Raw genomic sequence first — 26,079 nt, forward strand, 5'->3', positions numbered from 1 at the left:
TATTTTGCCGCAAAAACACTATTGTGTTTTTTTGGTTTTTAAAGATTTATTTATTTATTCATGAAAGAATAAATAAATAACACACAGAGAGAGGCAGGGATATAAGCATAGGGAGAAGCAGGCTCCCCTTAGGGAGCCCAATGTGGAACTCAAACCCGGATCCCAGGATCATGCCCTGAGCCAAAGGCAGAGGCTCAACCGCTGAGCCACTCAGGCGTCCCACTATTATGTTTTGTTCTCAGATGCTGCCGCTCATTTCCCTTGGATATTATGCCATATATGATGTATTCCTTTTATTATCTTTCTAAAATATGAAAAATTCTGAAACACATCTTAGATAAATTCCAAGAATATTCATCATATTAATTGAATATTTTAATTCAAATAGAACTGTTAAGAACAAGATCTGTTGGGGTACCTGGGTGGCTCAGTTGGTTAAGCATCTGCTTTATCTCAGGTTATAATCCTGAAGTCCTGGGATTGAGCCCCAAGTGGGGCTCCCTGCTCAGCGAGGAGTCTGCTTATCCCTGTCCTTCTGTTCCTCCCCGTTCACCCTGTTCAGGCTCTCTTTTGCTCCCTCTCAAATAAAAATAAAATCTTAAAAAAAAAAAAAACAAACAGAATCTGTCTACATTTTGTCAAAATGGTCAGCTTGGGAAGAAAAATAAAACCACTTGTGATGTTACATATATACCAATAGCAGTTCACAGCATGTCAGCAGTTAATTTTCTGAATTTAGTAGCTTTTAACTAATAAGAGGATTACTAGCCAAATTATTTGTTTTGAAACTTGCCTTAAAATCCCCCCAAATAAATATTTTTAAAAATATCAATACTTTTAGTTTTGTATATATTTAAAAATGCAGTTAATGAGTGCTTAGAAATAGATTCTCAGGTATCACTTTCATTAAGAACTGTGTTAATTAGAACTAATCAATGACAAGAAATTAACATTTTTCTTTATAGGCATGATCACTGATCTTTTCATAGATAAGTTCAAGTTCAAAGGCACCAATGTAAAAACCAGAGTGCCTCTTTTACTGGAGATTCTGGACAGTTACGACCAAAATGCATTGATTGCTTTCTTTGATGCTGCATGAAATGTACACAAGGTAAAGTTCCAAAGAAGTTGTCTTTTTAAACGAAATATTTTAAAACAGAATTATGGCACAAGCTAACTGTACATACTTGTATTTCAAATGCTTTTTAATATAATCTAAAAACATTTAAGATGTGACTTCCTTTACTAATGCTTCTATTTTGAGAAATGGAACTTTTTAAAAATAAAGAGAATTTTTATTTTGGAGCAAGTGGAATGATTATAAGGAATTTCAATGAACTTTTTGCAAGTGGATGTTTTAACTTTTAAATGAGAAATATTTGGAAAATAAATTCAAATATTTAACAAGCTACACCCACATATAAGCTGCTTTACAGTTTTCAAAGTATTTACATATAGTACTTCATCTGAGCTTCACAATATATATTTATTGTTATTTTGTCAAGTCGTATAAGAAAACTGATTCTCTGTGAGGTTAAGTGATGAAGAGGACATGCTGCTGTTATTTTGTAAAGCTGGGACCAGATTCCAAGTTCTGGTGCCTGGTTTGTGTCCTGGTTACTATATAAGGACCAGTTATATATTGTGAATCAGTGAGAATAACTTACTAATTATTTTTTCTAGGAGTTGAGATTGATTTGCAACTGATTTCTTTTTTTTTTTTTAAGATTTTATTTATTTATTCATGAGACACACACACACACACACACACACACAGAGGCAGAGGCAGAGGCAGAGGCAGAGGGAGAAGCAGGCTCCATGCAGGGAGCCTGATGTGCGACTGGATCCCTGGTCTCCAGGATCACACTCTGGGCCGGAAGGCAGCGCTAAACCACTGAACCACCCAGGGATCCCCCAATTTGCAACTGATTTCACTCTTGCTAGGTAATGTTTTGTGACCCGTGCTCAGTTTGTGAGCTTGAGTATGCTCAGTGCTATAAATTTTGGCCAGGGAAATGAGCAGAGCTGCACAGATTGAAGGGATCTTCACTTGCTGTCCTATAACCAGTAGAACTGTACAAGGCTACTACATGTGAATAGTGCAGAAATAGTGATGGCCTCTTAGATTTTCCTGCACTAGTGTCCACTGACTTGTTTTATCATGTAGAGAGGGAAATAAGACTTTAAAGCTACAGAAGTTTTATTCACTAATGTTAATTCATGTTTCTTCATACTCAGGAGAATATTGTGTTTGAAGATTGTTTTAAAATGGCGTAAAGATTATATAATCATGTTTTTAAGAAGGGCATCCTCATGAATTTGTCAGAAAACAAGGTCTCTTAATTCTTTACCATTATATTAATATATGCAAGCCTTGTTTATTAAATCTGAGAACTTGTTAAAGGCACATATCACTGAGAGTTTTATTTTAAAAGGTCATGTTGTTTTTATTTAAACAGCCTTCATTGCCAAATGGAACAAAATTCTGTATCTATGTCACTAGAAATTTCACTGGGTGCTTTTTGTTGGCTGGCACAGCTGGGAAAAGCATCAAAATTAGTGACTGTCTAGTTGAGTTTCTTCCAGTACATTACTATTTGTTTATATATATGTATCAACAGTAGTTAAGGTAGCACCTACCTAATCACATCTTCATGAGGTGAATTCGGAAGCATGACTGAAGAAACCCCTAAATGATACATGACAGTACAGTCCACACTCGAGGATCAGTAAGCAAGCATGTTAATGATTTACGCACATTACATAATCACAACAGCCATACGACATGTAGCATTTTACCCCCAATTAATAGATGAGAACACTGAGAATCAGAGACGTGTCATCACGGGGCCCGCCTACCAGGCCGGTTCGCGGCTGGGTCGGATCCGAGCTTGGGAGACCAGTCAGTCCAGCCAACTGAGGGCCCCACGGCCAGCGTTAGGCAGGCGCGGCCACTAACAATTGCTGGGGTTTGACTCCGTCGGTCCTAGAGACAGCCGCGGCCCAGCACCCTCGGGTCACCAAGTGGCCCAGTTTAGTCACTAGAAGTTCAGGCCCCGCCTCTTTGGCCGGCGCAGGCGTTTTCCCTCCCGCCGCCTTTCGGCGTTTCTCCGCCCCCGCTCCGTGGCCTTCACGGCTTCCTTCATTTGTCTGCGACCGTGTCGCCTTGAGTGACGTCAGGGGCATCGGCCCTTCCCATTGGCCCATTTCAATAGTCGCGGGATACTTGAACTGCACGAACAGCCGCCGCTCCGGCGGGCTGCTCGCTACATCTCGGGGGCGTCTTGAGCCCTCCACGCCTGGCAGTTCCTGCCTGAGCCTTTCGCAACGTCCTCGGAGCTGCGCGATCCCGAGCGAGCAGGCTGGCCCGGACTGCCGCGGGCGGCTGCGGCTGGAGCGTTTCTCGGCGGGGTCGGCGGGACGCAGTACACGCTGCTTGGCGCCGCAGGCTGATCCCGCCGCGACCCGGGGAGCAGTGATGTTGGGCAGCTCGGAGCCTGGGCCTGAGGCCCGCGAGGCGGGCTCGTCGCTGCTAACGTTGCAGCATACGGCGCTCCAAGAGGACCAGGAGAACATCAACCCCGAGAAGGCGGCGCCCGCCCAGCAGCCCCGGACCCGGGCCGGGTTGGCGGTCCTGAAGGCCGGGAACCAGCGCGTCCCAGCGCCGCAGCAGAGGCCCAAGACACGGCGGGTAAAGAGATGAACGATATCTGCAGGCGAGGAGGGCCGAGCGGGAGTTTTGCACGAGGTTTGAGCAGGCCGGGGAGCGTGGCGAGAAAGCATCTTCCGAGCTGTTGTAAGGGAGGCCTGGGTCTGCAGTCCCCTTGATGCCTAGTGTTCTGGCGCGGGGGATGCCACGTAAATCTTTCCCATAGCTCTCTTCGCCAGCGCTGTGTGTTTTGCTCCCTGTCTGCTCTTTATTTGGTATATTTTCCGATAGAATATGAGGGTCAGACCGAGCCCCACGACGTATGTCCGCGCTTTCTTCGCCGCTTTAAACCCCAGGCACTGCCCTAGGATCTGGACCCCCTTCCTGCTCGCCATTTGGTTAAGATTACCTTTACTTTAGGAAAGAGTATAAAAAATAATTTGCTTTTACTAAATTCCGCCATTTTACCGGATTTGCTCTGTTGCTCCACCCTGGGGCCAAAGCGGTGAACCAACACCTCTTTGCCGGCTCTCCTAAACTTGTCATCATTCAGCCTGCTACCCCACTCCTCTTGTGGCCTTGATTAGTTTTGCATAAATGCATTTAGTGTGATTCTATAACTCATGTAGAAATGCCGCTAACGAACTTGAACATCCCTTTCTTCAGCTATTCAAACTTTACTGCCTGGATTTTGTCCCAGATAGTTTAATTTCCTTAGAGTATTTGGGAGTGAAAACAGAAACTGAGAACCGTAAGGGGAAGAAAGCAAGCAGAACTCCATTTAATAGGCTCAAAGCTAGCTATTCATTTCTTTTTAGGTTGCACCTCTTAAGGATCTTCCTATAAATGATGAACAAGTCACTATTCCTCCCTGGAAAGCAAACAGTAAACAGCCTGCATTTACCATTCATGTGGATGAAACAGAAGAAGAGACTCAGAAGAGGCCAGCTGAATCTAAAAAAACAGAACATGAAAATGTCCTGGCTTTTAATTCAGCTATTACTCTACCTGGACCAAGAAAACCACTGGTACCTCTTGATTATCCAATGGATGGTAGTTTTGGTAAGTTTTAAAGAACATCTGTATCAAATCAATGTAATCCTAAAGTGATTATGGATTAATGATAGTTTCATTTTAAGACATTATTTTACCTGACCCTTACTATATAATGAATTTGGTGTAATGTAACAAAGTTTAGAAAGGGTATGATTCATCTCCGATCTCACAGCTCATACATTGACCTAGTGACCTATAAATCCTAACTGGGTGCTCCTTCCTTCCCATATTACTGCCAATCACATCAATTTAATTAGATCTCAAACCCTTATTTTAATCTGACCCTGGAAATATTTGCCTGCTTGGGAGAATAGATTTGAACCGTATTCATAAACTCACTGTGTACATACCACTTACGAGAGTATTTGAATAGGATACAGCTTTCAATATTGTGATATCTAACATCTCTTACAGCTTAAAATTTTCTGTAAATCCAGTCTGATACCAGAGAGGGACACTGTCCTCCTGTGAGGCAAGAGTTGAATCATGACTGCAGCTAACCACATATAAAATGAAGTAGCTGCTATAAAGCAAGCTCTGCCAACAGTTTATGCGTGCAACTTCTTTACCATACATAGATAGGTCTGTTGAGTCACTGGATAATTCATTCGTTTCATCTCATTTAGGTTTTAGTTCTGAGAAGTGGTCTGGGAATAGCAGGAAAATCCTTTGGAAATAAAGTAATTTTTGTATTTTTCTTGAAAATTTATAACAAACTTTAACCTTACAATGAAACTTGAAAAGAGTAATGAATGATATTCTTTGCCTCAAAAAGTAATTTAAAATTACAAAACATGAAACATTTGGTGATTATAGTGTTAATTTGTTTGAATTGCTCATAACAAACCTAATTTTAATTAACATTAACCCTGCTTTTAGTTATTGCTACATTGTTCTTTGAATATGTCAGACTTTGGGGTCAGCACTCTTAAGGTAAATACTACATAATACCACAAAACTTGGATTTTAACTGTCTTTGCAGAATCACTGTGCCATTTGCTCTTCTCTCATGGAATATGATTGATACTTAAACATAATAATACATTTTCAAGCACACTCTTTTAGTGGCCTAGCAGTATTTTCTCTTGTTGATTAAAACCAAGTGGACTGGGGATCCCTGGGTGGCTCAGCGGTTTAGCGCCAGCCTTGGGCCCAGGGTGTGATCCTGGAGTCCCGGGATCGAGTCGCGCGTCAGGCTCCCTGCATGGAGCCTGCTTCTTCCTCTGCCTGTGTCTCTGCCTCTCTCTGTCTCTCATGAATAAATACATACTTAAAAAAAAAGTGGACTGAGGTACTAAAACCAGAGTGAAATATTGTTTCTTTGCCATGAGAAGCCCTTTTTAATTGGATGAAATAAATGCTTTTGAATGGGATGCCTTACAAAGCCAATCAGTTTGACTGTTAATTAGAAAATTAAACTATGAACTTAATCATACTTTTATATCCTCCCAGAGTCACCACATACTATGGACATATCAATTGTATTAGAAGATGAAAAGCCATTGAGTGTCAATGAAGTTCCAGACTACCATGAGGACATTCACACATACCTTAGGGAAATGGAGGTAACAGCTCTGGAATCCAGTTTTTATACTGTTATTCATTGTGGCAAAATGAAACCAAGGGGATGATTTTAAGTTTTTTAACTGCTAGTGGATTATTCTGTTGTATTTAGGTTTCTGGTATGTAGCATCTTTGTTAATGGTAGAATAATCTAATTGTAATTTTAACATTATACTAAGTAACTTTCTCAACAGGTTAAATGTAAGCCTAAAGTGGGTTACATGAAGAAACAGCCAGACATCACTAACAGTATGAGGGCTATCCTTGTGGACTGGTTAGTTGAAGTAGGAGAAGAATATAAACTACAGAATGAGACCCTGCATTTGGCTGTGAACTACATTGATAGGTTCCTTTCATCGATGTCTGTGTTGAGAGGAAAACTTCAGCTTGTGGGCACTGCTGCTATGCTCTTGGCCTCGTAAGTCCAACCTGGTTTGTTGGATTAAAAGTGATAACTTCTTGTGTAGGGAAGAAGTTGTGATTTTTAACATTGTGACATTTTAATATACACAAGGCAGAGAGTGACTACTTTAAGGGGTAGCAGTATGAAACAGAGTAAGAAACTAATTTAGGACATTAATTTTCCCAGATCTAGATTTCAGGGAATTTTCTTGAATGAAGATGGGAGACGGGCTATATTTTAATATGCTAGGACTAGATTACCAAGTTTAAAAGTGGTTCCTTCCATCAAAAAGTACTTTCTGGCATGAAATCTTCTCACCATTAAGACATGGAAACTAAATTCAAAAACTAAAAATGTTTATTTTTCTAAGAATTTCCTAAATTTTTAGTTACTTGGTGAATTCTGGCATTGTGGTGGAGTATAGGTTTTGGATTCATTCCATGTATTCTGCTAAAGGGATTTCAGAATTAGATAAACAGCTTGCTTCTCTTTTTGGAAGAACTGATTACTCAAAACTTTTTTCATTGTAGAAAGTTTGAAGAAATATACCCCCCAGAAGTAGCAGAGTTTGTGTACATTACAGATGATACCTATACCAAGAAACAGGTCCTGAGAATGGAGCACCTAGTTTTGAAAGTGCTTGCTTTTGACCTAGCTGCACCAACAGTAAATCAGTTTCTTACCCAATACTTTCTGCACCAGCAGTCTGCCAACTGCAAAGTTGAAAGTTTAGCAATGGTAAGTTCTTTTCATTTTGTTGAATGAAGATTTTTAGGTCACATAGTTTAATTACATAGCTTTGGTCAAGGGATTTAGTATTTCAGGGACAAAGTAGTGTTGCCGCATAAAGAGAGCCTACCATTGGCAAAAGAGAACATGAATTGGGAAAGTACCAGGAGTATAGTGGTATAAGGATGAAGTCTTAGGAAATGGTAGCCAGAAGAGTTGTTTTAAAAATTATTAGGGATCCCTGGGTGGCGCAGCGGTTTGGCGCCTGCCTTTGGCCCAGGGCACGATCCTGGAGACCCGGGATCGAATCCCACGTCGGGCTCCCGGTGCATGGAGCCTGCTTCTCCCTCTGCCTGTGTCTCTGCCTCTCTCTCTCTCTGTGTGTGACTATCATAAATAAATAAAAAAAAAAAAAAAATTATTAAAAGAGGAAAAAGTTCAGGATGAGAATGGAGCAAAAAACACTAAGATAATGGATAAGGCTATGGGAGGTTTTTTCTTTGGTTGCCATAGAGCCAGTCTTAAAGAGTGGAAAATGTTAGGGCAGAAGGCAAAAATTTGAGGTTTGAATTCTAGAGCTCTTGTAATCATCAAGTGTATTTACTTTTTCATTCCAGTTTTTGGGAGAATTAAGTCTGATCGATGCTGACCCCTACCTAAAGTATCTCCCATCAGTTATTGCTGCAGCAGCCTTTCATTTAGCACTCTACACAGTCACAGGACAGAGCTGGGTATGTATTGCCATGCTTCACATGTCTACCTAGCAATTTGAATATTTAGGCCAGATAAGTTAGATAACTGTACAAGTGTTGGTGGTCTAGAGGTACCTACCTGGAAAAACAGTTCAAAAAAATCTAAGCTGCTTAAAGTTTACCTGTTTAGTAATATGTTTGTTACATAGAAAGCTTAGTTATTGCTTGGATTTGGAAGATGTGACCTACTACTGACAGGTAAAGTAATAAAAATTGATCAAAGTCAGCATAAAAGATGGATTTACAGCTTGAGAACACTAGATTGGTTAGTTGGAGGTGTTAGTCCTAAATTTAATGAAATTCAAGCTTAATACCAACTACTAACTCATTGTGTTTAGTGTTGCTAAAAACAAAACTCAGTGGTTCTCTACTCCTTTCTCTGCAGCCTGAATCTTTAGTTCAAAAGACTGGATATACCTTGGAAAGTCTTAAGCCTTGTCTCATGGACCTTCACCAGACCTACCTCAGAGCACCACAGCATGCACAACAGTCTATAAGAGAAAAGTATAAAAGTTCAAAGTAAGAATTAACATAAATAGGTATTAAAGAAGCTTGCTTTTCCTGGCTACTGTAGGATTCTGAGATCCTTGACATTTTATCAAAGGATTCAAAAGAGGCACAGCCTCCTCTTGGCAAGCCAACTGTTTTGAGCAAGTTGTAGTTAGAGGCTTTATGTTCTCCATTTGAGGGAGAGGAGGGGAGAGGAATGGGGCATGCATGCATGCTTTGTGGACCAGTGATTTAATAACCATTAATTCAGAATAGAAATAGCATTTTTGAGTTCCTAATTAGATGTATCATTCCATGATCTTACCTGATGAACATTTACTGTTTTTTCCTACTTACAGGTATCATGGTGTTTCTCTCCTCAACCCACCAGAGACACTAAATGTCTAACAGCGAAAGACTGCCTTTATTTTCTAAGATGTAAATCACTCAACGTATATGGTGTACAGTTTTTGTAAGGTTTTAATTTTACAATCATTCTGAATAGTTATGGTCAAGTACAAATTATGGTATCTATTACTTTTTAAATGGTTTTAATTTGTATATCTTTTGTACATGTAACTATCTTAGTTATTTGGCTAATTTTAAGTGGTTTTGTTAAAGTATTAATGATGCCACCTGTCAGCACAATAAGAGTAAGAACTAATAAATGGATTTGGAAAATTTGGTTTGTAAGTCAAATTGGTTTGACTTTAAGATACCACTCAGAAGAATTAATGTGATTTTACTATAGAAGGGGACTGGGAAGGCTTCTCTTGAAATTAAAAATAGTTTTAGGGAAACATTGAAGTTTTAATATTCAGTTTCCTAAGCAACTGGATCAATTTTGTGACTTGAGCATAATCTAAGCATATCTGGAATAAATCTGTGCTTATTTATCGGTTGTGATGATCCTGAGAATCTTTCAGCCCTTTGAACACACTATGAAAGTGCTTTTTCTTTCCTCAACTTTTACACTTTACAATTATTTAAAACCTGTTAAGTTGTCCAGAAGGTTAATATTTTAAAGCATAATGTAAAATGCTATGTAAAGAATCAACTAGATTTTATAATGGATTTGTGAGTAGAAAAATACCCAAAGTTATTAGCACTGAATAAATATCCTTTTAATAGTTATATATACAAACATACAACTCTATGCACTTCAATTGGCAGCTCTCTTCTTTTTTCTCTTTTTCACCGGCTTTTTACTTGGTGCTTTTTCTTGTTTTGCACTGATGGTTTGTGTTCTGTGAATAAAATAAATTAACATTTTACTAACAGTATTAGCATTATAAAGGTGAGACCATGGATGGTTTACCAGACTTACACCATTTGCTCATTAAATTTTGGACCACCAAAATAGGAGGCCTTATTTTTTTTTCTAGTAGAACATACAACATTTGCCAATTATGAGAATAAAATGAGGTAACTTTAAAGGCATCCATCCAGTTTTTCAGTAAGAACAGCTGGAATTTGAATAAAATAGGGGTGTCTTTGTTTATAGTAGGATGAGAATAAAACCACAGAAGTCTTGAGTATGTGTATACATTTGAAATAAACCAGAAATTTGTTACCTTATTTTCTTTGGGTTCTTGTCTGGTTCTAAAATGATCATTTCTTCTTCTTCACTGTCTGAGAGTACTATAGGGGCATCTTTAAGAAAATAATTAAGAAATTAAGGAAACTATATAAGTATAATCACGTGGAAAATTTCTACATAGGTTTATGTCAGCAGTTCTGATACTCTGTTTGCATACAAATAGCCCCAACTATTCTGGAGTTTACAGAACTACTTGGTTCTTTCCTTCCCTAAAGTAACTCCTTGGAGCTCTGAAAAATAACATACTTCTTTCCTAAAATTCTGTAATTAATTATATGTATAATTCTGTAATTTATACTTCTTTCCTAAAAATTCTGTAATTATATTCTACTTTGTACATGTCATAATGGGGCAAAATCTATGTATCTTCTATTCTGAAAGGAAAATACAAAAAAAACAATTATTGGGTCAAAGGTATATACATTCTAAAAAATTTATTGCTAAATCCACCCAAAATACTGTTCCAATTTAAATGAAAAACCTGTTTTTCCTATATGCACCCTTGCCAATGGTGGTTTTTAAGATTTTATCTAAGAGCAGAGGAAGAGACTCTGAACTGAGGATGAAGTCCCACATGAGGCTTGATCCCAAAACCTGAGTCAAAACCAGTCAGACTTTACCTACTGAGCCACTAGATGCCCCAATTTCTAATATTCTCTGATAGAAATCTCTGCTTTGAATTTATTTGTTACCACTAGAGTTGCCCATTAAATATATTACTGGCCATTTATATCTGAGAATTACTTTGTATCATTTGCCAATTTTTCTCCTGAGCCTTAATAATATATATATATACTATATACAATGTGGATTAGCCCTCTTCCTAGTTGGCATATCAATTCTTTATAGTTTTCAGTTAAGTTTCTTTTTAGTGTTTATATGCTTTAGAAAGACTTTACCTGTTTTTATCCTCCCAATTATCTTAGGTCTACTTTCATTCAGTTGAAAATATTACTCTTCCAAGCGGTAATTGAATGTTTAGCTATTAATCTTACTAATCTTAGAAAAATATTTCAAAAATATCTAAAAAGAGGCCTATGCAAAGATGCTTTACTCTAGCACTGTAACAGAAAATGGCAACATTTATCAACGAGGGAATTTTGTTAAGCCAACCTAGTTAATGTCAAAGCTAGAATTCAATGCAGCATTTAAAAATGTGGCTGATGACATGAAAAAGTTCTAAGGATTCATTCACAGTCCCTGTGTTTAAGCAGCTTATTCTGGTGTAAATACACAGTAAATAAATACATGGAACAAGGTCTGGAAGAGTAATACCAAAAGAAGTAACCACTGGGAAAGCTGAATAAGGCTCCCAATCAATGGGGATTATTTTTCCTCACAAAACACCCCGGCAGGGCAGCCCCGGTGGCTCAGCACAGTTTAGCACCGCCTTTGGCCCAGGGCATGATCCTGGAGGATCCTGGAGGATCAAGTCCCACATCGGGCTCCCTGCATGGAGCCTGCTTCTCCCTCTGCCTATGTCTCTGCCTCTGTCTCTCATAAATAAATAAAATCTTAAAAAAATGAAAACAAACAAAAAAACACCCCAGCAGCCTCTCAGTAATGTTTATAGATAATAACTTCTTTCCTTGAAGGTAGGCAGGTATGTGCATTCCATACCTAAACAGTATCACCTAATTTTTTCAGCCAGATTTTAATAATTACACCCTTTAGTTCTCTGCCAGCCTACTTGCTACATCCAACCTTGGAGGATAAGTTTTACCACATAAAAAAAGCCCAATTCATGATTATTATGAGCTAAGCAAGAATTTTTACTAACAGTAAAAGTTAAAACAATTTTCTCAAGTTCTACAGCTTTCAGAATGCAAAGAATATCTTATCCAGGACTACCAGTATTCTAAGCAATTCTAGAATTTTGTATGTTCTAATACTGCTCTATTAACAGCCATGCATGGCTGTTTACTTTTCTATTAACTAAAATTAAGATTTAGAATTTAATTTTCTGTCACAAACCACATTTCAAATGTTCAATATCTGCATGTGGCTAGTGGCTATTATACTGAACAGTGTACATAAAGATCTCTAACATTACAGACAGTTCCACTTGTACAGCTCTAATACCTGTTATATGGGCTTTTTATATTTGAGTCTAGAAACTACAAAGAGAAAATAGCATGCAGGAATGAATCCTTAGGAAACCCATCCCTTTAAAACTGGCCAGATATAAAAGGAAAAAAGAACAAAACATTTTTAAACTAAAAATGCCACTACATACAAAAGAGTACCACTAACTCCACAAAGATAAGCACATTATTTTAGAAAAGAATTGGGGTTAAATATGAACAGATTCAAACCACAAAATATTTAGCTCCTCTGAAAAAGGAACTGCTAATAAAAGAGCTGTAATACACATAATATATTACATAAAAGCCATAAAGCGTTACCTACCTTGGCTCCCAATATTGGAGACTTCTACTCCAGTGTCCATTTTTATAGTATCAAGAATGATAGCTTCATCAGTGCCATCTTCATCCTCCTCTTCCTTCTCAGACTCTTCAAGATCACCCCAGGAGTTTTCTATTCCCTCTCCAATTTGGGCAGTTCCAGGAGTCCAAAGCACAGGATTAGAAACACTTAACAAGTTAAGAAAACTATGAATAACAAATGCTGTGATTTGATGCAGTGTTGAAAAAAGATGAGAGTAAAAGTTTTAAGACTGAAGTGTGCATCATTTGTGCAAAATTTCACTAACAGCTGCGCTATGGATGGCTGAACAATGAGAAAGAAAAAACATGTAACTAAGGTTAAGATTTTATGGAAACAATGGTGAGAAATACTGAGACATACTGGCTCTCAACAGTTCCAATCATAAATCTGGCAAGTGTATGAAAAATTTCCAAGAACAATGTGTAACAGTATATATAATGCTTGATTATGCCAATGAGATTAAAGAATAATTTTCCAAAGGAAAATAAAATGCTGTAAATTGGCTAAGATGGAAAATTTTCTGTTTTTGTAGGATAGATGAAGAGGTGGATATTATGTCAGACTTAAGACTAGTCACTGTCTTGTATCTTAAATGTGTTCTCTATCAAAGCAGTGTTTCAGAAGGTAAACCTCAGTATGTACACCCTTCACATATACCTAATACTGCCAAAAGTGTTATGAATCATGTTACTGAAAAAATCATCCAATAAAGATACACTTCTGAAGGAGGTTCAGCTTCAGCAATAATTTCTTCTGCTTTCTCTTCTACGTCGGAGGTATCGATAGGGGCCTTCTCCATTTTAAATGCTGTGATTCTTTGACTTGCTATGGACTCTGCAAAGCCAAATTTTCCACCTTCTTTCCTGTGTGGGTTTTATTTGGGAGTGGGAGGCATGGAGGAGGGGGGTATGATAATGGAAGAGAAAACAGGAAGGGAAAAGTTAACTATTTCATCCTTTTGATGGAGAAACATTGGAAAAAAACTAACTTAACCTCACCAATTTACTATGCTTATCAAAAGTAATAATTAAAAAGAAAGTTACTATAATTACCATTTATTGAACCATGTGCCAAGCAAGTGTTAAGTGCTCTAAGTATATTATTCTTTAATCCTTAAATCAGCCCTACCAAGTAAGTCTTATCTCCCATATTTCAGAAGACTTGGAAGTGCTACATTATAGAAGCAGCAGAGTGTCAACCCACTTTGTGTTTCTTCTGTTAATTTGAGCTACCAAATCCTTTTTTTTCTGAAGAAAATGATACTTTTTTTAAAGAAAAATATATGGCTTCTCAATACAGACTATATTTAAATTGGAATACAACACTTCAACTTAGATTAACAGATAAGGAAAAATGGGAGTGCAAAAATTATATTGTTACCCTTGTGCAAGAAAAGTCCCTAACAGAAAAATCTGTTAAAAATAAAAAGACCATTTAGTTTTAAACTTACCTAACTTTCTGGTCATTCTCCAAAGCCTTCTGTATTAGCTCTGTAATTTCCAGTACTTTCACACCAGCTATTTTACTACATCTCAAAACCTATTTATAAAAGTGCATTCTGTTATTTAAAGACAACAAACCACATAGCTTTCTCTAACAAAGCTATAAACATGAGAATAGTTTTTCTACTTTTAAAATTTAAGCCTGACCTTTTCAAATATGAAAATACAGTATAAACACAAATTAATGCAAAATGTGAGAGCTGTTTTAAAATGTCTGAAGGATTATCATGTTAAGAAAACAGACGCAAGGGACGCCTGGGTGGCTCAGTGATTGAGCATCTGCCTTCAGCTCAGGGTATGATCTTGGGGTCTTGGGATCGAGTCCCGCATTGGGTTCCCCACGGGGAGCCTGCTTCTCCCTCTCTGCCTCTCTCTCTGGGTCTCTCATGAATAAATAAAATCTTAAAAAAAAAAAAAAAAGGAAAAAAAAGACTCAAAAACTTCCCTGACAGTGCAAAAAATACCACTGAAAAGGCCACACACATACATTATATACTCAGGGATGCACTAACTACCTTTCTATGTGAGTGATTCAAAGCATCGGTTCAAGACATGGCTGCAATATCCCCTGGGAAATTTTTATAAAGCAAAGACTCCCAGGCCTCAGTGATCTAATGGATCAGAATCTCTGCAAATAGGGATCTGGTAATGGTCACAATACTGGTAATAGAAACTAACATTTTACGGCATACTTAATATATGCTACTACTCAGTGCAACGTACCCATGTGTTTATCCTTACATTCTTTAACAAGGTGTTGACAATAACATTATTCCTGGTTTTGCAGATAAAGAACCCAAGGCACAAAAATATGAAATTATTTGCAAAAGGTCAATTAGTATAAGGCAGAACTAGAATTCCAACTAAAGCAGCCATGTGCCCCACCTGTGCTATATGCTAATCTATTTTCTAGAAGCCTTCATGGGAATCTGATACATAGCTGGATTTGAGAACTACTGCTTATTGAACCCAACTTCTGAGAATAAAATTATCTTTTTACCTAATTCATTCATTCCTTCCTTCCTCCCTCCCTTCCTTCCTTCCCCTTTTTTGGAAGAGGAATACAAATCTCTTTCCTCACTGGGAAGAAAAGTGTTCCTTTATGTTGAAGGGCCATACCCTGGAGGGCCATACATGGGAGCAGCATGGAAGACTGGTAGCCACCAGTCAACAGAATGTAATAATATTGAAACCAGATTCTAACATCGCCTGGAATCAATCACTGAAAATATCTTTAATGGCTTTTAGTTAAAAAGCAAGCAAAAACAAAACAAAACAAAAAATAAGAACAAGCTTCTAAAAAGAAGAGACCTATTCTTAATAGGACATTAATCAAAGCACTAACTTGATCTTTCAGCAGCATTATCCCACCACTGGATTGGATAGTACAAATCTCTCGATGCTTATTCATGGCAATCACCAGCAGGCCATCCATTACACGTTCTTCTCGTTCATTGGGATCCACCAATAAATATGTGCTGAAATGAATGTTAAATGGACCTGAGCAAATCTGAGGTTGAATGCTTATCAATCTTAAGATAATATTTTTAAAAGATAGTATTAATAAAGTCAACATGGTGAAGGTCTGAGCCTATAGATGTGAATCCCTTTAATAGGAGAAGAAATGAGAATTACAGTTTTTATGAACAAAATAAATGCTAAGTGGGTATCACTAGTTATTACAGTAAAATCACTTAAGTTCATATTGTTGTTTTTTTTTTTTAATAATATATAATCTAAATCTAATGCTATCACTTTGGTTAAATGACTTGTGGCTTATCAATAAAACCTTAGATGGGGCGCCTGCGTGGCTCAGTCAGTTAAGCATCTGCCTTCGTCTCAGGTCATGATCTCAGGGTCCTGGAACTGAGTCACATGTCAGGCTACCCACTCAGCAGGGAGTCAGCTTCTCCCTCTCCCACTGCCCCCCTCCAATTGTGCGCACAAGCATTCTCATAAATAAGTTTTAAAATATTTTTGAAAACTTAGATAACATTCATTTTTAAATTTTAAATGTTACCTAGTGTGTTGCAGATTATGAAGTTCTTCTAGGTTTAGCTAATGGCTCATTAAAAAAATACTATTGGCCTTTAGTCACATGTGACTATTAAGCCTCTGAAGTGTGCTAGTCCAAATCAGGATGTACAGGAGTGAAAAATACTAGATTTCAAAGACTTAGTAGAAATACAAGAATGTAAAATATCTCATGAATAATTTTATATTAAATATTAAGGTAATAGTTTACACATAAATAAAATATATATAAAAATTAATTTTCCCTCTTTCTTCTTACTTTTAATGTGGCTACTGGAAAACTTAAAATTACATGTACTGCTCATGTTGTGTTTTTACTGGAGAGTGCTGGTCTATATCCCACTAATGAAATTCTGCACTACAATGACTAAAAGTTGAAGAGTTCCCTTGTTTTTAGTCATAAGATCGTTAAAACATCTGATTTATACCTCCCTTTGTTTCTGAAGAGATTTAAGGCTCAAATTTTCATTTAAAGGCACCATAACATGAACCTAAGACTCCAGTTTTTCTGCTGTAGAAAGTTAGCAGTGAACTGTGAAGAAACTACTAAAGAGATAAAACTAGATTTATCCCATCTGTGAACCATTACCCCTTGTAACCTGCTCCTACAACCACTCCATCTAATATGCTCCAAAGTCCCATCTTCCATTAACTTACAGTAATTCTCACCCTACTCTCCCAAATTAGAGCCTAGCACACAACTCTGTTAACATCGATGCATCTCTAGCACCACCATGCTGCAGTAACTTTGTAAGTATCCTTTGAAAAGTGTTGTGAACTCTCTTCATTATAGAAGAGTTTGTCACTTCTATTGAGAATGCTCTTTGCCAACTAATGCTCTTCCAAGGAAAGAAAAAAGGTGCTTTAATATTAAAGGAGGTATTTGTTCCTTTGTCCAGGGAACATTTGAACAGAACAAAAAAGTTCCTAGCTGTATGTACAATTTCAGCCCATGACAAGAACGAGACTTACCCTTGCTGGAAGAAGGCAAAACTGACACAGATGGGCATGTGGTGGATGCTTAAAGGTACAGGATCACGCTCTTCAGGTGTATACTGTTTGAAAATAAAAATTCCTTTAATCCTCAGTTAAGTACCTAAATAACTCTTTTACAATTACCTATTTGACTTTGCCACTCATGTTCCTTAGAACTTTATACATATGTCAAAAAGGTTTTTTAATGTATAAATAACATAAAATCCATTAACAATGAATATTATGGATAAATATTGTTTGTAGTACTTTATAGTTATGTAATCCAGTTGACTTTTCCATTATCCCACCAAATCTTAAGCTTATTTGCAGTCACTTCTCCCACTCCCAACCACGAGCATTCCATGCAAGTAGAATCAAGTAATTTTGTCTTTTACATGTGCTTCTTTTGAAGTTAGCATGTTTCATCCATCTTGTATATGCATTACTACTTTGGTTCTTTTTACTGCTGAATATATAGATATAGCACAATTTGTTTTTCAACTTAGCAGTTGATGAACATTTGGATTCTTTCCAGTTTTGTGCTATGACTAATGCTGTCATTCACCATTCCCATGAAAGTCTCTGACTGAAAATGCCCTATCTTTTCTCCTGAGTAGATTCCCAGGCATGGAATTGCTGGGCTGTATAAATTGACAATTATCTTTTTAAGAAACTGCCAAACTCTTCCAACGTGGCTATATATTCTAGGTTACCACTAGCAATAACTCTACAATATTTTTAAATTGATCACTCTTTTACTTCCTCATACCAATTCCCTTCTCTAAAGGAACATGTCTCTATAGTTAAGAAACCTTTGTCTGTACATTTAAGTCGTTAGAGCCTAGCCTATTGCCTAAAAGCAGCACATGAACACCTAACTGCTCAGAATTTTGGGCATCTGATGTTTCCTTTCACAACTTTAAGACTCAAACTATCCAAAGTGTACTTTCATTATTCCAGCATGAATTCAAATATAAATTGAAATGAACATACTGAACACAAAAGAGAGGGGCAACGTAAAGAGTATATGTCAACAGTTTTCAAAATGTAGCCCTAACAGTGGCAGCATCATTATCATCTAGAAACTCTGTTAGAAGTACTTTGTAGGTTCTACCCCTACCCTACTCTGAGGGTAGAGCATAGCAGTATGTTTTAATGAGTCTTCTAGTTGTTTCTGATGGACTTTTGCCAGAGAGTACGCACAAGTATCTCAACATGCTGCGAATCATGTATCTCTCACACATGTGGCTCCTCAACATAAATCAACCACTTCATCTCATGCTCAATCCCAAGAAAAAGTCATCTAGTTTTATCCTAGAAAACCAAGACAGGGTGTGCTTTTATTGACAGATACTTTAATACAAGAGATGGAAGAGATTTCAAGGACAATTTTGACCAATATCATTTTTGCCTTATCAACAAATATTAGAACATACTTAATTACCATCTACAATAAGAATTCACTAATAACAAGTTGCCTACACATCAAGGATACTCATTCATTTATAGGGAGAAAACTGGCTTAAATTACGGGAGCTTACCAGTGTTACTTCATCTCCTTGGACAGAGACATCAGGTCTTCGGAAGTGGCACAAGGCTACAATTGCAGCAATGCTGGCAGCGTCAATAATATTCCCATCATGATTTAATAAATGTAGGTCCACACGTATTTGCCAAACCTGAATGTGAATTTAAAACAAAAATAAATCCTAAAGGATCACAACCAGTGGGTAGTTATAAGCAAAATAATACTGTGTGCAAATTTTTCTCTTGCTGTTAAAACATGGAGTTACTCCTATTCTACCAATAAAATGTATTAAGAGAAATGTTAAGCCAGGCCAACATCTGAAGTACCAACAGTTCACCCTTCTGAGTCATCTGACAACAGTAAAATATACTCTCTAAATAAACAGAACCACTACACAATAGTACTAAGATTTTCCCAACCCTAAATATATTTTTATTGTGTCTCCTAACTTAAAAACCTCAAACTCTTAGGTTTTACTTCACAATATTTATAATAACACTACAAGTAATTCAAATAGAAAGTATTATATTCAAGGATAGAATGTGGAAAGTGACTTCTCCAGAAACAAAAAAGATAGTCAAAATACCCTAATCAAGGGTAAAGTTCTAAAACATCATCATGCACACAATTCATTGAGAGCAGTATTTCCAATGTTAGTCTGTCACTGCCTCCTCGTGTAGCCCTACATAAGTCAATAAACCTACACAAAAGGATTTAATCGGTTCTTCAGTTCTTTCATTCGTAAAAAAGGAACACATTAACTGCTTCTATCAACCCAAAGAACATAAGAAAATAGAATATATGAAAAACCACAAGTTCTTTAAATAACACATTTTTATACACATCTAGATTGATACTTTCACTGAGGTTTATTGTCTCTTCAGAGAGAGATGACATAAAATTCTATGGGTAGCACTCAGGAACATTTTAAGTGAAGTGAATCAGTATAAAACTAAGTTAACAGAAGCTCTGAGAATAAAAGTACAGATACAGGAATCCATGAATCAACAATACTCAGCCTAAGATTAAGAATTTTGGGCATATTCCCCACCTTTTCACCAGCAACAACACAGAGAGATTCAGTGTCTATACACTTCGAATTTCTTAGACATCTTTCCAAGAGTCGATTCAACTTCACCAAGAGATCTGACTGCCTATGAAAATAGGAATGGGCTAATGTCATGAAATATAACACCAGGCATTAAAACAATAGCTCACTGCTGTTAGGTTCTCCTCTGGCTAAAGCAGCTTTTAAAAAAAAAAAAAAAAAAAAAAAAAAGGTTTAAATACCTGCCAGGTTCAAAAGCTGGAGCAGCCATCTGAGAGAGTTCAAGGTTAAAAAAAAGAATACCTTCTGTTGCCCTATTGAGTTTTGGAGAAACAAGTTCACAGGAAACCTGTCCAAGAACTCTGTAAAGATAAAGCACAAATCTGTTAACTAAATATATCTCCTTTCCAATTAAAAATTAACCTAAAACAGATACCAATTAAGTTTTGATCTTACTCTGAGTAATCACACACTCAGTATGATGTACTATTAGAGGCTGAAATCACAAATAGAGTTTAGAATATATACAGAAATAAAACACATATTGGTGTACTCAAAAAGATGGTACGAAAAAACAACTCTTGGGATCCCTGGGTGGCGCAGCGGTTTGGCGCCTACCTTTGGCCCAGGGTGTGATCCTGGAGACCCGGGATCGAATCCCACGGCAGGCTCCCTGCATGGAGCCTGCTTCTCCCTCTGCCTGTGTCTCTGCCTCTCTCTTTGTGTGACTATCATGAATAAATAAATAAAATCTTAAAAAAAAAAAAAAACTCTTCCTATAATACTATTCCATAGATTTTATTTTTAAAAATCAATGATCTTTGCTTTTGTAAAACAACTATTTATCAACACAAGATGGCATGAAAACTTGAGATTTCTTAAGAGTTTTCATATGGCATGGCTAGCTAACGTTACCTGAACAATATTTTTACAGCTTCCAAATGAATATTAAAAACCTAATTCTCATGTCAGGAAAATGAGAAAAGTAGGACCATTTAATGGGAAGTACAGGAAACAAATTCAGGGCAATTACTGCTGGCTTGAAGAGATCAGAAAACTACGTGATACTCATGGGATGAAAAATACATTTTATGATACTCATGGAACAAAAAATACGTTTATGGTGAAAAATCTTAAATGTGAACTATAAATCCGCAAAACTCTCGCATTTAAGAAAATATACTTATTTTGGCAGCAAAACAAAGAAGTCTGTGCACACTTCTTAGCTGCTTTGTAAACAACTGATTCAGTAAGGTTCTTTTAAAATTCTCCCTGTTGGGCTTTCATCTAATTCGAATCCTTTATTACCTTGTCTTCCCAAGCTCCACAATACAGCACCCATAATCTGTTCCAAATGAGATCTTTATGTTCCTATAATCATAGGTTTGTCTGCCATCCAGCCGCTGTAAGCAGAACATTCATTCATTTATTCCTTCAACAAGTATTTATTGAGCAGCTACTCTATGCCGGAGCTAAACATGGGGCGGGGGGGCGCGGCGGCGATTCCTAACCACTCCCCCATCCCATCGGAAAGTGGAATCTCGGTCCCTGAGCACTAATAGTTGCTGGTGTGATTCCAGCCTTGAACCCAACTGGAGCCAAGAAAAAAAAAAAAAAAAAACTTGAGGGATTGGGGCATTTCCCCTCAGGGGCTCTCCCCCCACCTCGTACCTGTCCCCCCTCCCCCCCGGCCTGCGAAGGCCAGCTCCGTTGGACCCCCTCACCCCTCCGCCCCCCTCTCCCCCCCCATCTCCCCCCCCTCCCCCCCCCCCTCGCTTGCGAAGGCCATCTCCGTTGGACCCCTCACCCCTCCGCCCCCGGACCCCCCTCGCCCTCCCGCCCCCCCTAACCTCCCCCCCGGCCTGCGAAGACCAGCTCCGTTGGACCCCCCACCCCTCCGCCCCCCCCGACCCCCCCTCGCCCTCCCGCCCCCCCTAACCTCCCCGCCCCGGCCTGCGAAGGCCAGCTCCGTTGGACCCCCCACCCCTCCGCCCCCCCCGACCTCCCCCCCGGCCTGCGAAGGCCAGCTCCGTTGGACCCTTCACCCCTCCGCCCCCCCGGACCCCCCTCGGCCACCCCGTAACCTCTCTACCCCCCGCCCCGCCCACCCCCGCGCTTGCGACTGCCAGCTCGGTTGGTCCAAGCCGGAAGGCTGCCGGCGGCCGCGCGACCAGACCGCCCTCGCACCGCGAAGCTCTCCGGGGCCATTTACCTTCTTCTCCTCGATGGCGCGGAGTAGGAAACGGCGCTCACAATTTGAAAGTGGTGTCTCCTTCATGCTGCAGGCACACGGAACACACCAGCACCGGAATCCGCTGGGAGAAGTGATCTGGATCCCCCTTCACGCGCGCCCCGCGGGCTCCGACGCGCAGGAAACCTACGTCATCAAAGCTCGGCGGCTGAGGAGGGGCGAGGCGGGGGCCGCCCCAGTGCGCAAGCGCGGAGGCCCGCGGGCGCTCGCGTGCAGAGCAGAGTGGGAGAGGCGAGCGCGCCGGCGGAGAGGCGGGTGTAACTATCAGGCATAGAAGTCGATATCCGCATGGGGCTTTCACATTCCACCGTTTCATCAGTTCTAACGGGGTAGCTAGACAGGTATTGTTACTCACAGAGATGAAGAACTTGGGATTCAGCCGCTAGGAAGCTGCAGAGGCCAAGTCTGTAAACGTTTTCAGAGGAGAAACCCCGGAGCGAACGCGCGAAGGGGGGGGGGCGAGGAGGAGAAACTGGGGTGAGGGGGGTATTAACTGCGGGCTCAAGGTGAAATCTCGTAAACTTGAGGAGTTGACAAGAATTGGGAATATTAACCACTTTGTAACTAACAGCGTTATAATCCCCGCTAGCCTTGACTAAGTGTGTGTGTGTGTGTGTGTGTGTGTGTGTTTTCAGTCTCCGCAGTTATTTCAAGCTGATAAACTTAATTTCATGGGCATAGAGGAACCGGATGCTCGCGCCGACCACCTGGCATTTTTTTTTTTTTTTTGGAGAGGCGGTACCGAGAAATAGTTAAAAGCAGGAACTCCAGACGATCCAGATTGAAATTCTGCCTCTGCCCTTGACTAACAGGTCTGCGACCTTGGCCGAGTTAGTGTATGGGCTTCACATTATTCATCTGCAAAGTAGGAGTGATACGCCTATTTATTATGAGGGATGAAAACGAGTTAACACATGTAAAATGCTTAGAACAGTGTCTGGAACGAGTAAGTCCTATGCAAGTGTTTGCATATTATGTGGTTGACATTTGCTTCAGAGGTAATAGGCACTACGATTCCTTTTCAGGTTCCAGTCCACTACTTTTGTTTCATCTTACAGGATTTTTCCCCTAAGGGTGATGACATTGTAGTCTCAGTTTGTAGCACTTGCAATCCACATACTCAATAAATTCTTTTTTTTTTTTTTTTTTTTTTTTGGTGGGGGGATGCGCTTCTATGTCCCAAGAATAATTCAAATGCTGGAGAACAGTGGTGGACAAAATCCTGTTTCCTCGAGGAACTTCTATTCTCTTTTTAGAAGAGACAAACAATAAAAACTTTAAAAAAAAAAAAAACAAGTTCAGATATTGAATGCCATCTGAGAATGGGGTGGCTATTTTAATAGGGGTAGTTGCAGGAAGAAGTTTTGTAGAGGTGGCATTTGAGTTAAGGGAATTGTCAGTGATGACAAGGAGCAGCCATGATATCAACCTGGAGGAAAGGATAAGTGTTTCAATCAGGAGGACCATCGAGAGTCAAAAAAAATGAGATAGGATGAGTTTAACATGACCTGGTGACAAATTGTGAAAGAGGAAAGTGGACAGAAATCATGTCCACATGCTTAGACAGTTGATTGATTTTCAAAACAGGAAAAGGAGATTACGGAGTATAGGCATTCAAGCTCTTTAACAACATTAGTTCTTTTATACTACAGTTTCACAACAGGACTCCAGGCTAATTTCATCATTTCTTTGAGTGGACATTTACTAATTTCTCTTTTCATCAGAAATGAAGTGGGGCTTTATTGAAGTAATCTAGCCTTTCCGGGGGAGCAGCCTGGTAGAGGAAAAAAAAAATGGGAGTTTGGCTTCAGATAAACGTCAGTTCAAATGGATTTTGGGTGAGTGAGGTAATCTGTGTGAGCTTCAGCTTCTGTATCTTAGTTTGGAAATAAGTAATTACTTTGTATTAAGTTGAAAAAATAGCACAGTGTTTTAGGCAAAATAGCTATTCAAATATTAGTTTCCTTCCCTTTTTTGGCTTGCCAAAGGCTTCCCTTGAAATTATCCAGAGTCACCATGTCAGCTTGCTGTTGCTTGATTAATTTGCCTTTGCTTTTCTCCACTTTGGTAGGATTTCCACCTTTCTTTCCTACTTTCACTATTATGTTATCGTAATTTTAACACTGCAGCATCTGCCTTTTATTAGAGTTAATACAAAGATGTATAACACATGTCCACTCACGTCTGCGTACCATCACAAAATATATTTACTTCACAATCTCATTTTTAGAAATGTTTGAAACACTCAAGGGACTTTGGCTTCATGTTTTCAGGCGAAAAAAGTTTTTGAAGTTTGAAAAGGGCTTCAGATAATATTGTACATTCTGTTCTTTAAGAAGAATCGGTTTGAATCAGCATATTAAACTGGACTATCTGCCTGAATATAACCTGCTTTACAGCAAAATATTTGAGTACACATCTTTTTTCCCTCTTTATTAGACATCTTTGCTTTGTCTGACCATCATCTTTCTATTTTATTGGAGAATGCCCTGTCCCGATCCCACATTATTCTGGTGTCAATGTGTTAATAGCAGGCATGGGTATAACCAGATCCTACCAATCATGGAGCCCCAACCCTCTCTCCTCATTGCCTATTCACCCAGGTAGGACTACATAGAGTCCCTTCGTCAGTTTTGACATGTGAAATCTGGGAGACAGTAGGTCTTTCCTTCTCTATTATGAACTGTAAGGACGATGCAAGTCTGGAACTGTTAGGGGCCGCCTTGCCACCACATGGAGAGAATGTGTTTGAAAATGAAGTCAGACAGAGGCCAGTAAAATGAGAAATAAGGGAGAGAAGTGGAGCCCTTATGTAGAAATAGTTTGCACCATTTCTTGGACTTCCCAGTTGATGAGCCAATACATTTGAATTGGTCTTTGGTTAAGGGTGTCCAGAAGAATCCTGACTAAATACACTTCTACTAGATTATAAGGATCCATGTCTTATTAATCTTTATATCTCCCACTGAAATTGGTAGTATGCTTTGTGAGTCAATGGATGAATGGCCTATTATAGTACATCTGGTGAAAGAAATTAATAGGCGGATGAATAAATGAACAAGTGGAATCTTTCAATTTTGTTTGCCATATAATATGTCTGCTGTACAATTTACAATTTGTCTATATAGAAATTGGTTTTCCAAAAATTATCCTGGAAGGAAATAATGCAAAATGTTAAGATGGTTTTATCTCTGGGTGGTGGGATTCTGGGATTTTTTTTTTTCTTTTTGAACTTTCTTCTTTATATATTTTCCAAATCTTCTGTAAGGCATATGAATAGCTTTTATCATCAGAAAAAAATAAAAATGTATTTTTCTTTTCTTGTTCTGACACATTTATCAATTTAAAGAGATTTTGACTTACAACTACATTTTAGCAAAGACATTTGTTTTGCTGTTTTTCAAGACTCAAACTGGAAACTATGTAGTTAATATGTGAAAACGTTTTATGTATTGACAACTGCTGTGGTCTGAATATTTCTGTCCCCCTGCAAATTCATATGTTGAAATTCTAATCCCCCAAAGTGATCACATTAGGAGGTAGGAAGGGGAGGATGGAACCTTCATGAATGGAATTAGTAGGTTTATAAAAGAGATCCCACTGAGCTCCCTGGCCCCTTCCACCACATGAGGATACCATAAGAAGTCTGTGACTCAGAGAGCTCTCACCCAGTCATGTCAGGACCCCAATTTCAGTCTTTCAGCCTCCAGGAATGGTGAGAAATAAATTTCTATTGTTTATGAGACACCGAGTCTGTGGTATTTTTGGTTATAGCAGCCCAAACAGACTAAGACAAAAATGATTGAACACTAATAAGTCACATGTAGTATGTATTTCCTTTCCATATTTTTCTTCATATTATGAACTTAAAACCCTAGATTATCAAGTTCATCTCTAACTTCTATGGAATGGTTAAAAGAGCTTCCTTTTCTTATCATTTGCTATTTATATATGATCTCATTATTAAGATTTTTCTATATGTTTAGAGGAATAAAAAATTATATCTTCAACTTATAAATACAATAAGATGAAGGGAGAGGAGAAGCAAGGAA

General features: G+C 38.6%; 4 protein-coding genes and 1 long non-coding RNA gene across 9 annotated transcripts in view; 3 read left to right on the forward strand and 2 right to left on the reverse strand.

Annotated features, from left to right (window-relative positions):
• LOC140611732 (uncharacterized) overlaps positions 1–2,793 on the reverse strand; it is a 31,420-nt gene extending 28,627 nt beyond the window's left edge. The window contains exon 1 of the long non-coding RNA XR_012012874.1: positions 2,641–2,793. This is a non-coding gene — a long non-coding RNA (uncharacterized lncRNA). The remainder of the gene's footprint in view (positions 1–2,640) is intronic.
• BBS7 (Bardet-Biedl syndrome 7) overlaps positions 1–4,603 on the forward strand; it is a 38,500-nt gene extending 33,897 nt beyond the window's left edge. For 2 of the 3 annotated variants that reach the window (XM_072788542.1, XM_072788544.1), the window contains one exon: positions 966–1,305. In XM_072788542.1, the coding sequence (XP_072644643.1) occupies positions 966–1,099 (134 nt within the window). In that variant the 3' untranslated portion in view covers positions 1,100–1,305. Of the gene's footprint in view, positions 1–965; positions 1,306–4,467 lie in introns of those variants that run through there. The other variant, XM_072788543.1, reaches the window with a different exon arrangement.
• Positions 3,199–13,417, forward strand: CCNA2 (cyclin A2). The gene is made up of 8 exons (XM_072788546.1): positions 3,199–3,691; positions 4,468–4,711; positions 6,158–6,270; positions 6,463–6,686; positions 7,202–7,409; positions 8,018–8,131; positions 8,538–8,671; positions 9,001–13,417. Exons 1-8 carry the CDS (start codon positions 3,479–3,481, stop codon positions 9,047–9,049), a joined length of 1,299 nt encoding a protein of 432 aa, XP_072644647.1. The 5' UTR covers positions 3,199–3,478; the 3' UTR covers positions 9,050–13,417.
• EXOSC9 (exosome component 9) lies at positions 9,741–25,706 on the reverse strand. Its single transcript, XM_072788545.1, has 12 exons — positions 21,989–25,706; positions 21,085–21,179; positions 20,019–20,138; positions 19,780–19,882; positions 18,742–18,879; positions 17,198–17,280; positions 15,537–15,669; positions 14,140–14,228; positions 13,406–13,552; positions 12,651–12,835; positions 10,216–10,294; positions 9,741–9,888 (listed from the first exon to the last, which is right to left on the reverse strand). The coding sequence occupies exons 1-12, from the start codon at positions 22,052–22,054 to the stop codon at positions 9,804–9,806; spliced, it is 1,323 nt and encodes a 440-aa protein (XP_072644646.1). The 5' UTR covers positions 22,055–25,706; the 3' UTR covers positions 9,741–9,803.
• Positions 22,218–26,079, forward strand: part of SMIM43 (small integral membrane protein 43) — a 38,413-nt gene continuing 34,551 nt past the window's right edge. For all 3 annotated transcript variants that reach the window (XM_072788549.1, XM_072788547.1, XM_072788548.1), the window contains exon 1: positions 22,218–22,368. The gene's annotated coding sequence lies outside the window, so the exon portion shown is untranslated. The remainder of the gene's footprint in view (positions 22,369–26,079) is intronic.

Source organism: Canis lupus, chromosome 20, assembly GCF_048164855.1.
Source record: "Canis lupus baileyi chromosome 20, mCanLup2.hap1, whole genome shotgun sequence".
NCBI classification, from domain to species: Eukaryota; Metazoa; Chordata; class Mammalia; order Carnivora; family Canidae; genus Canis; species Canis lupus.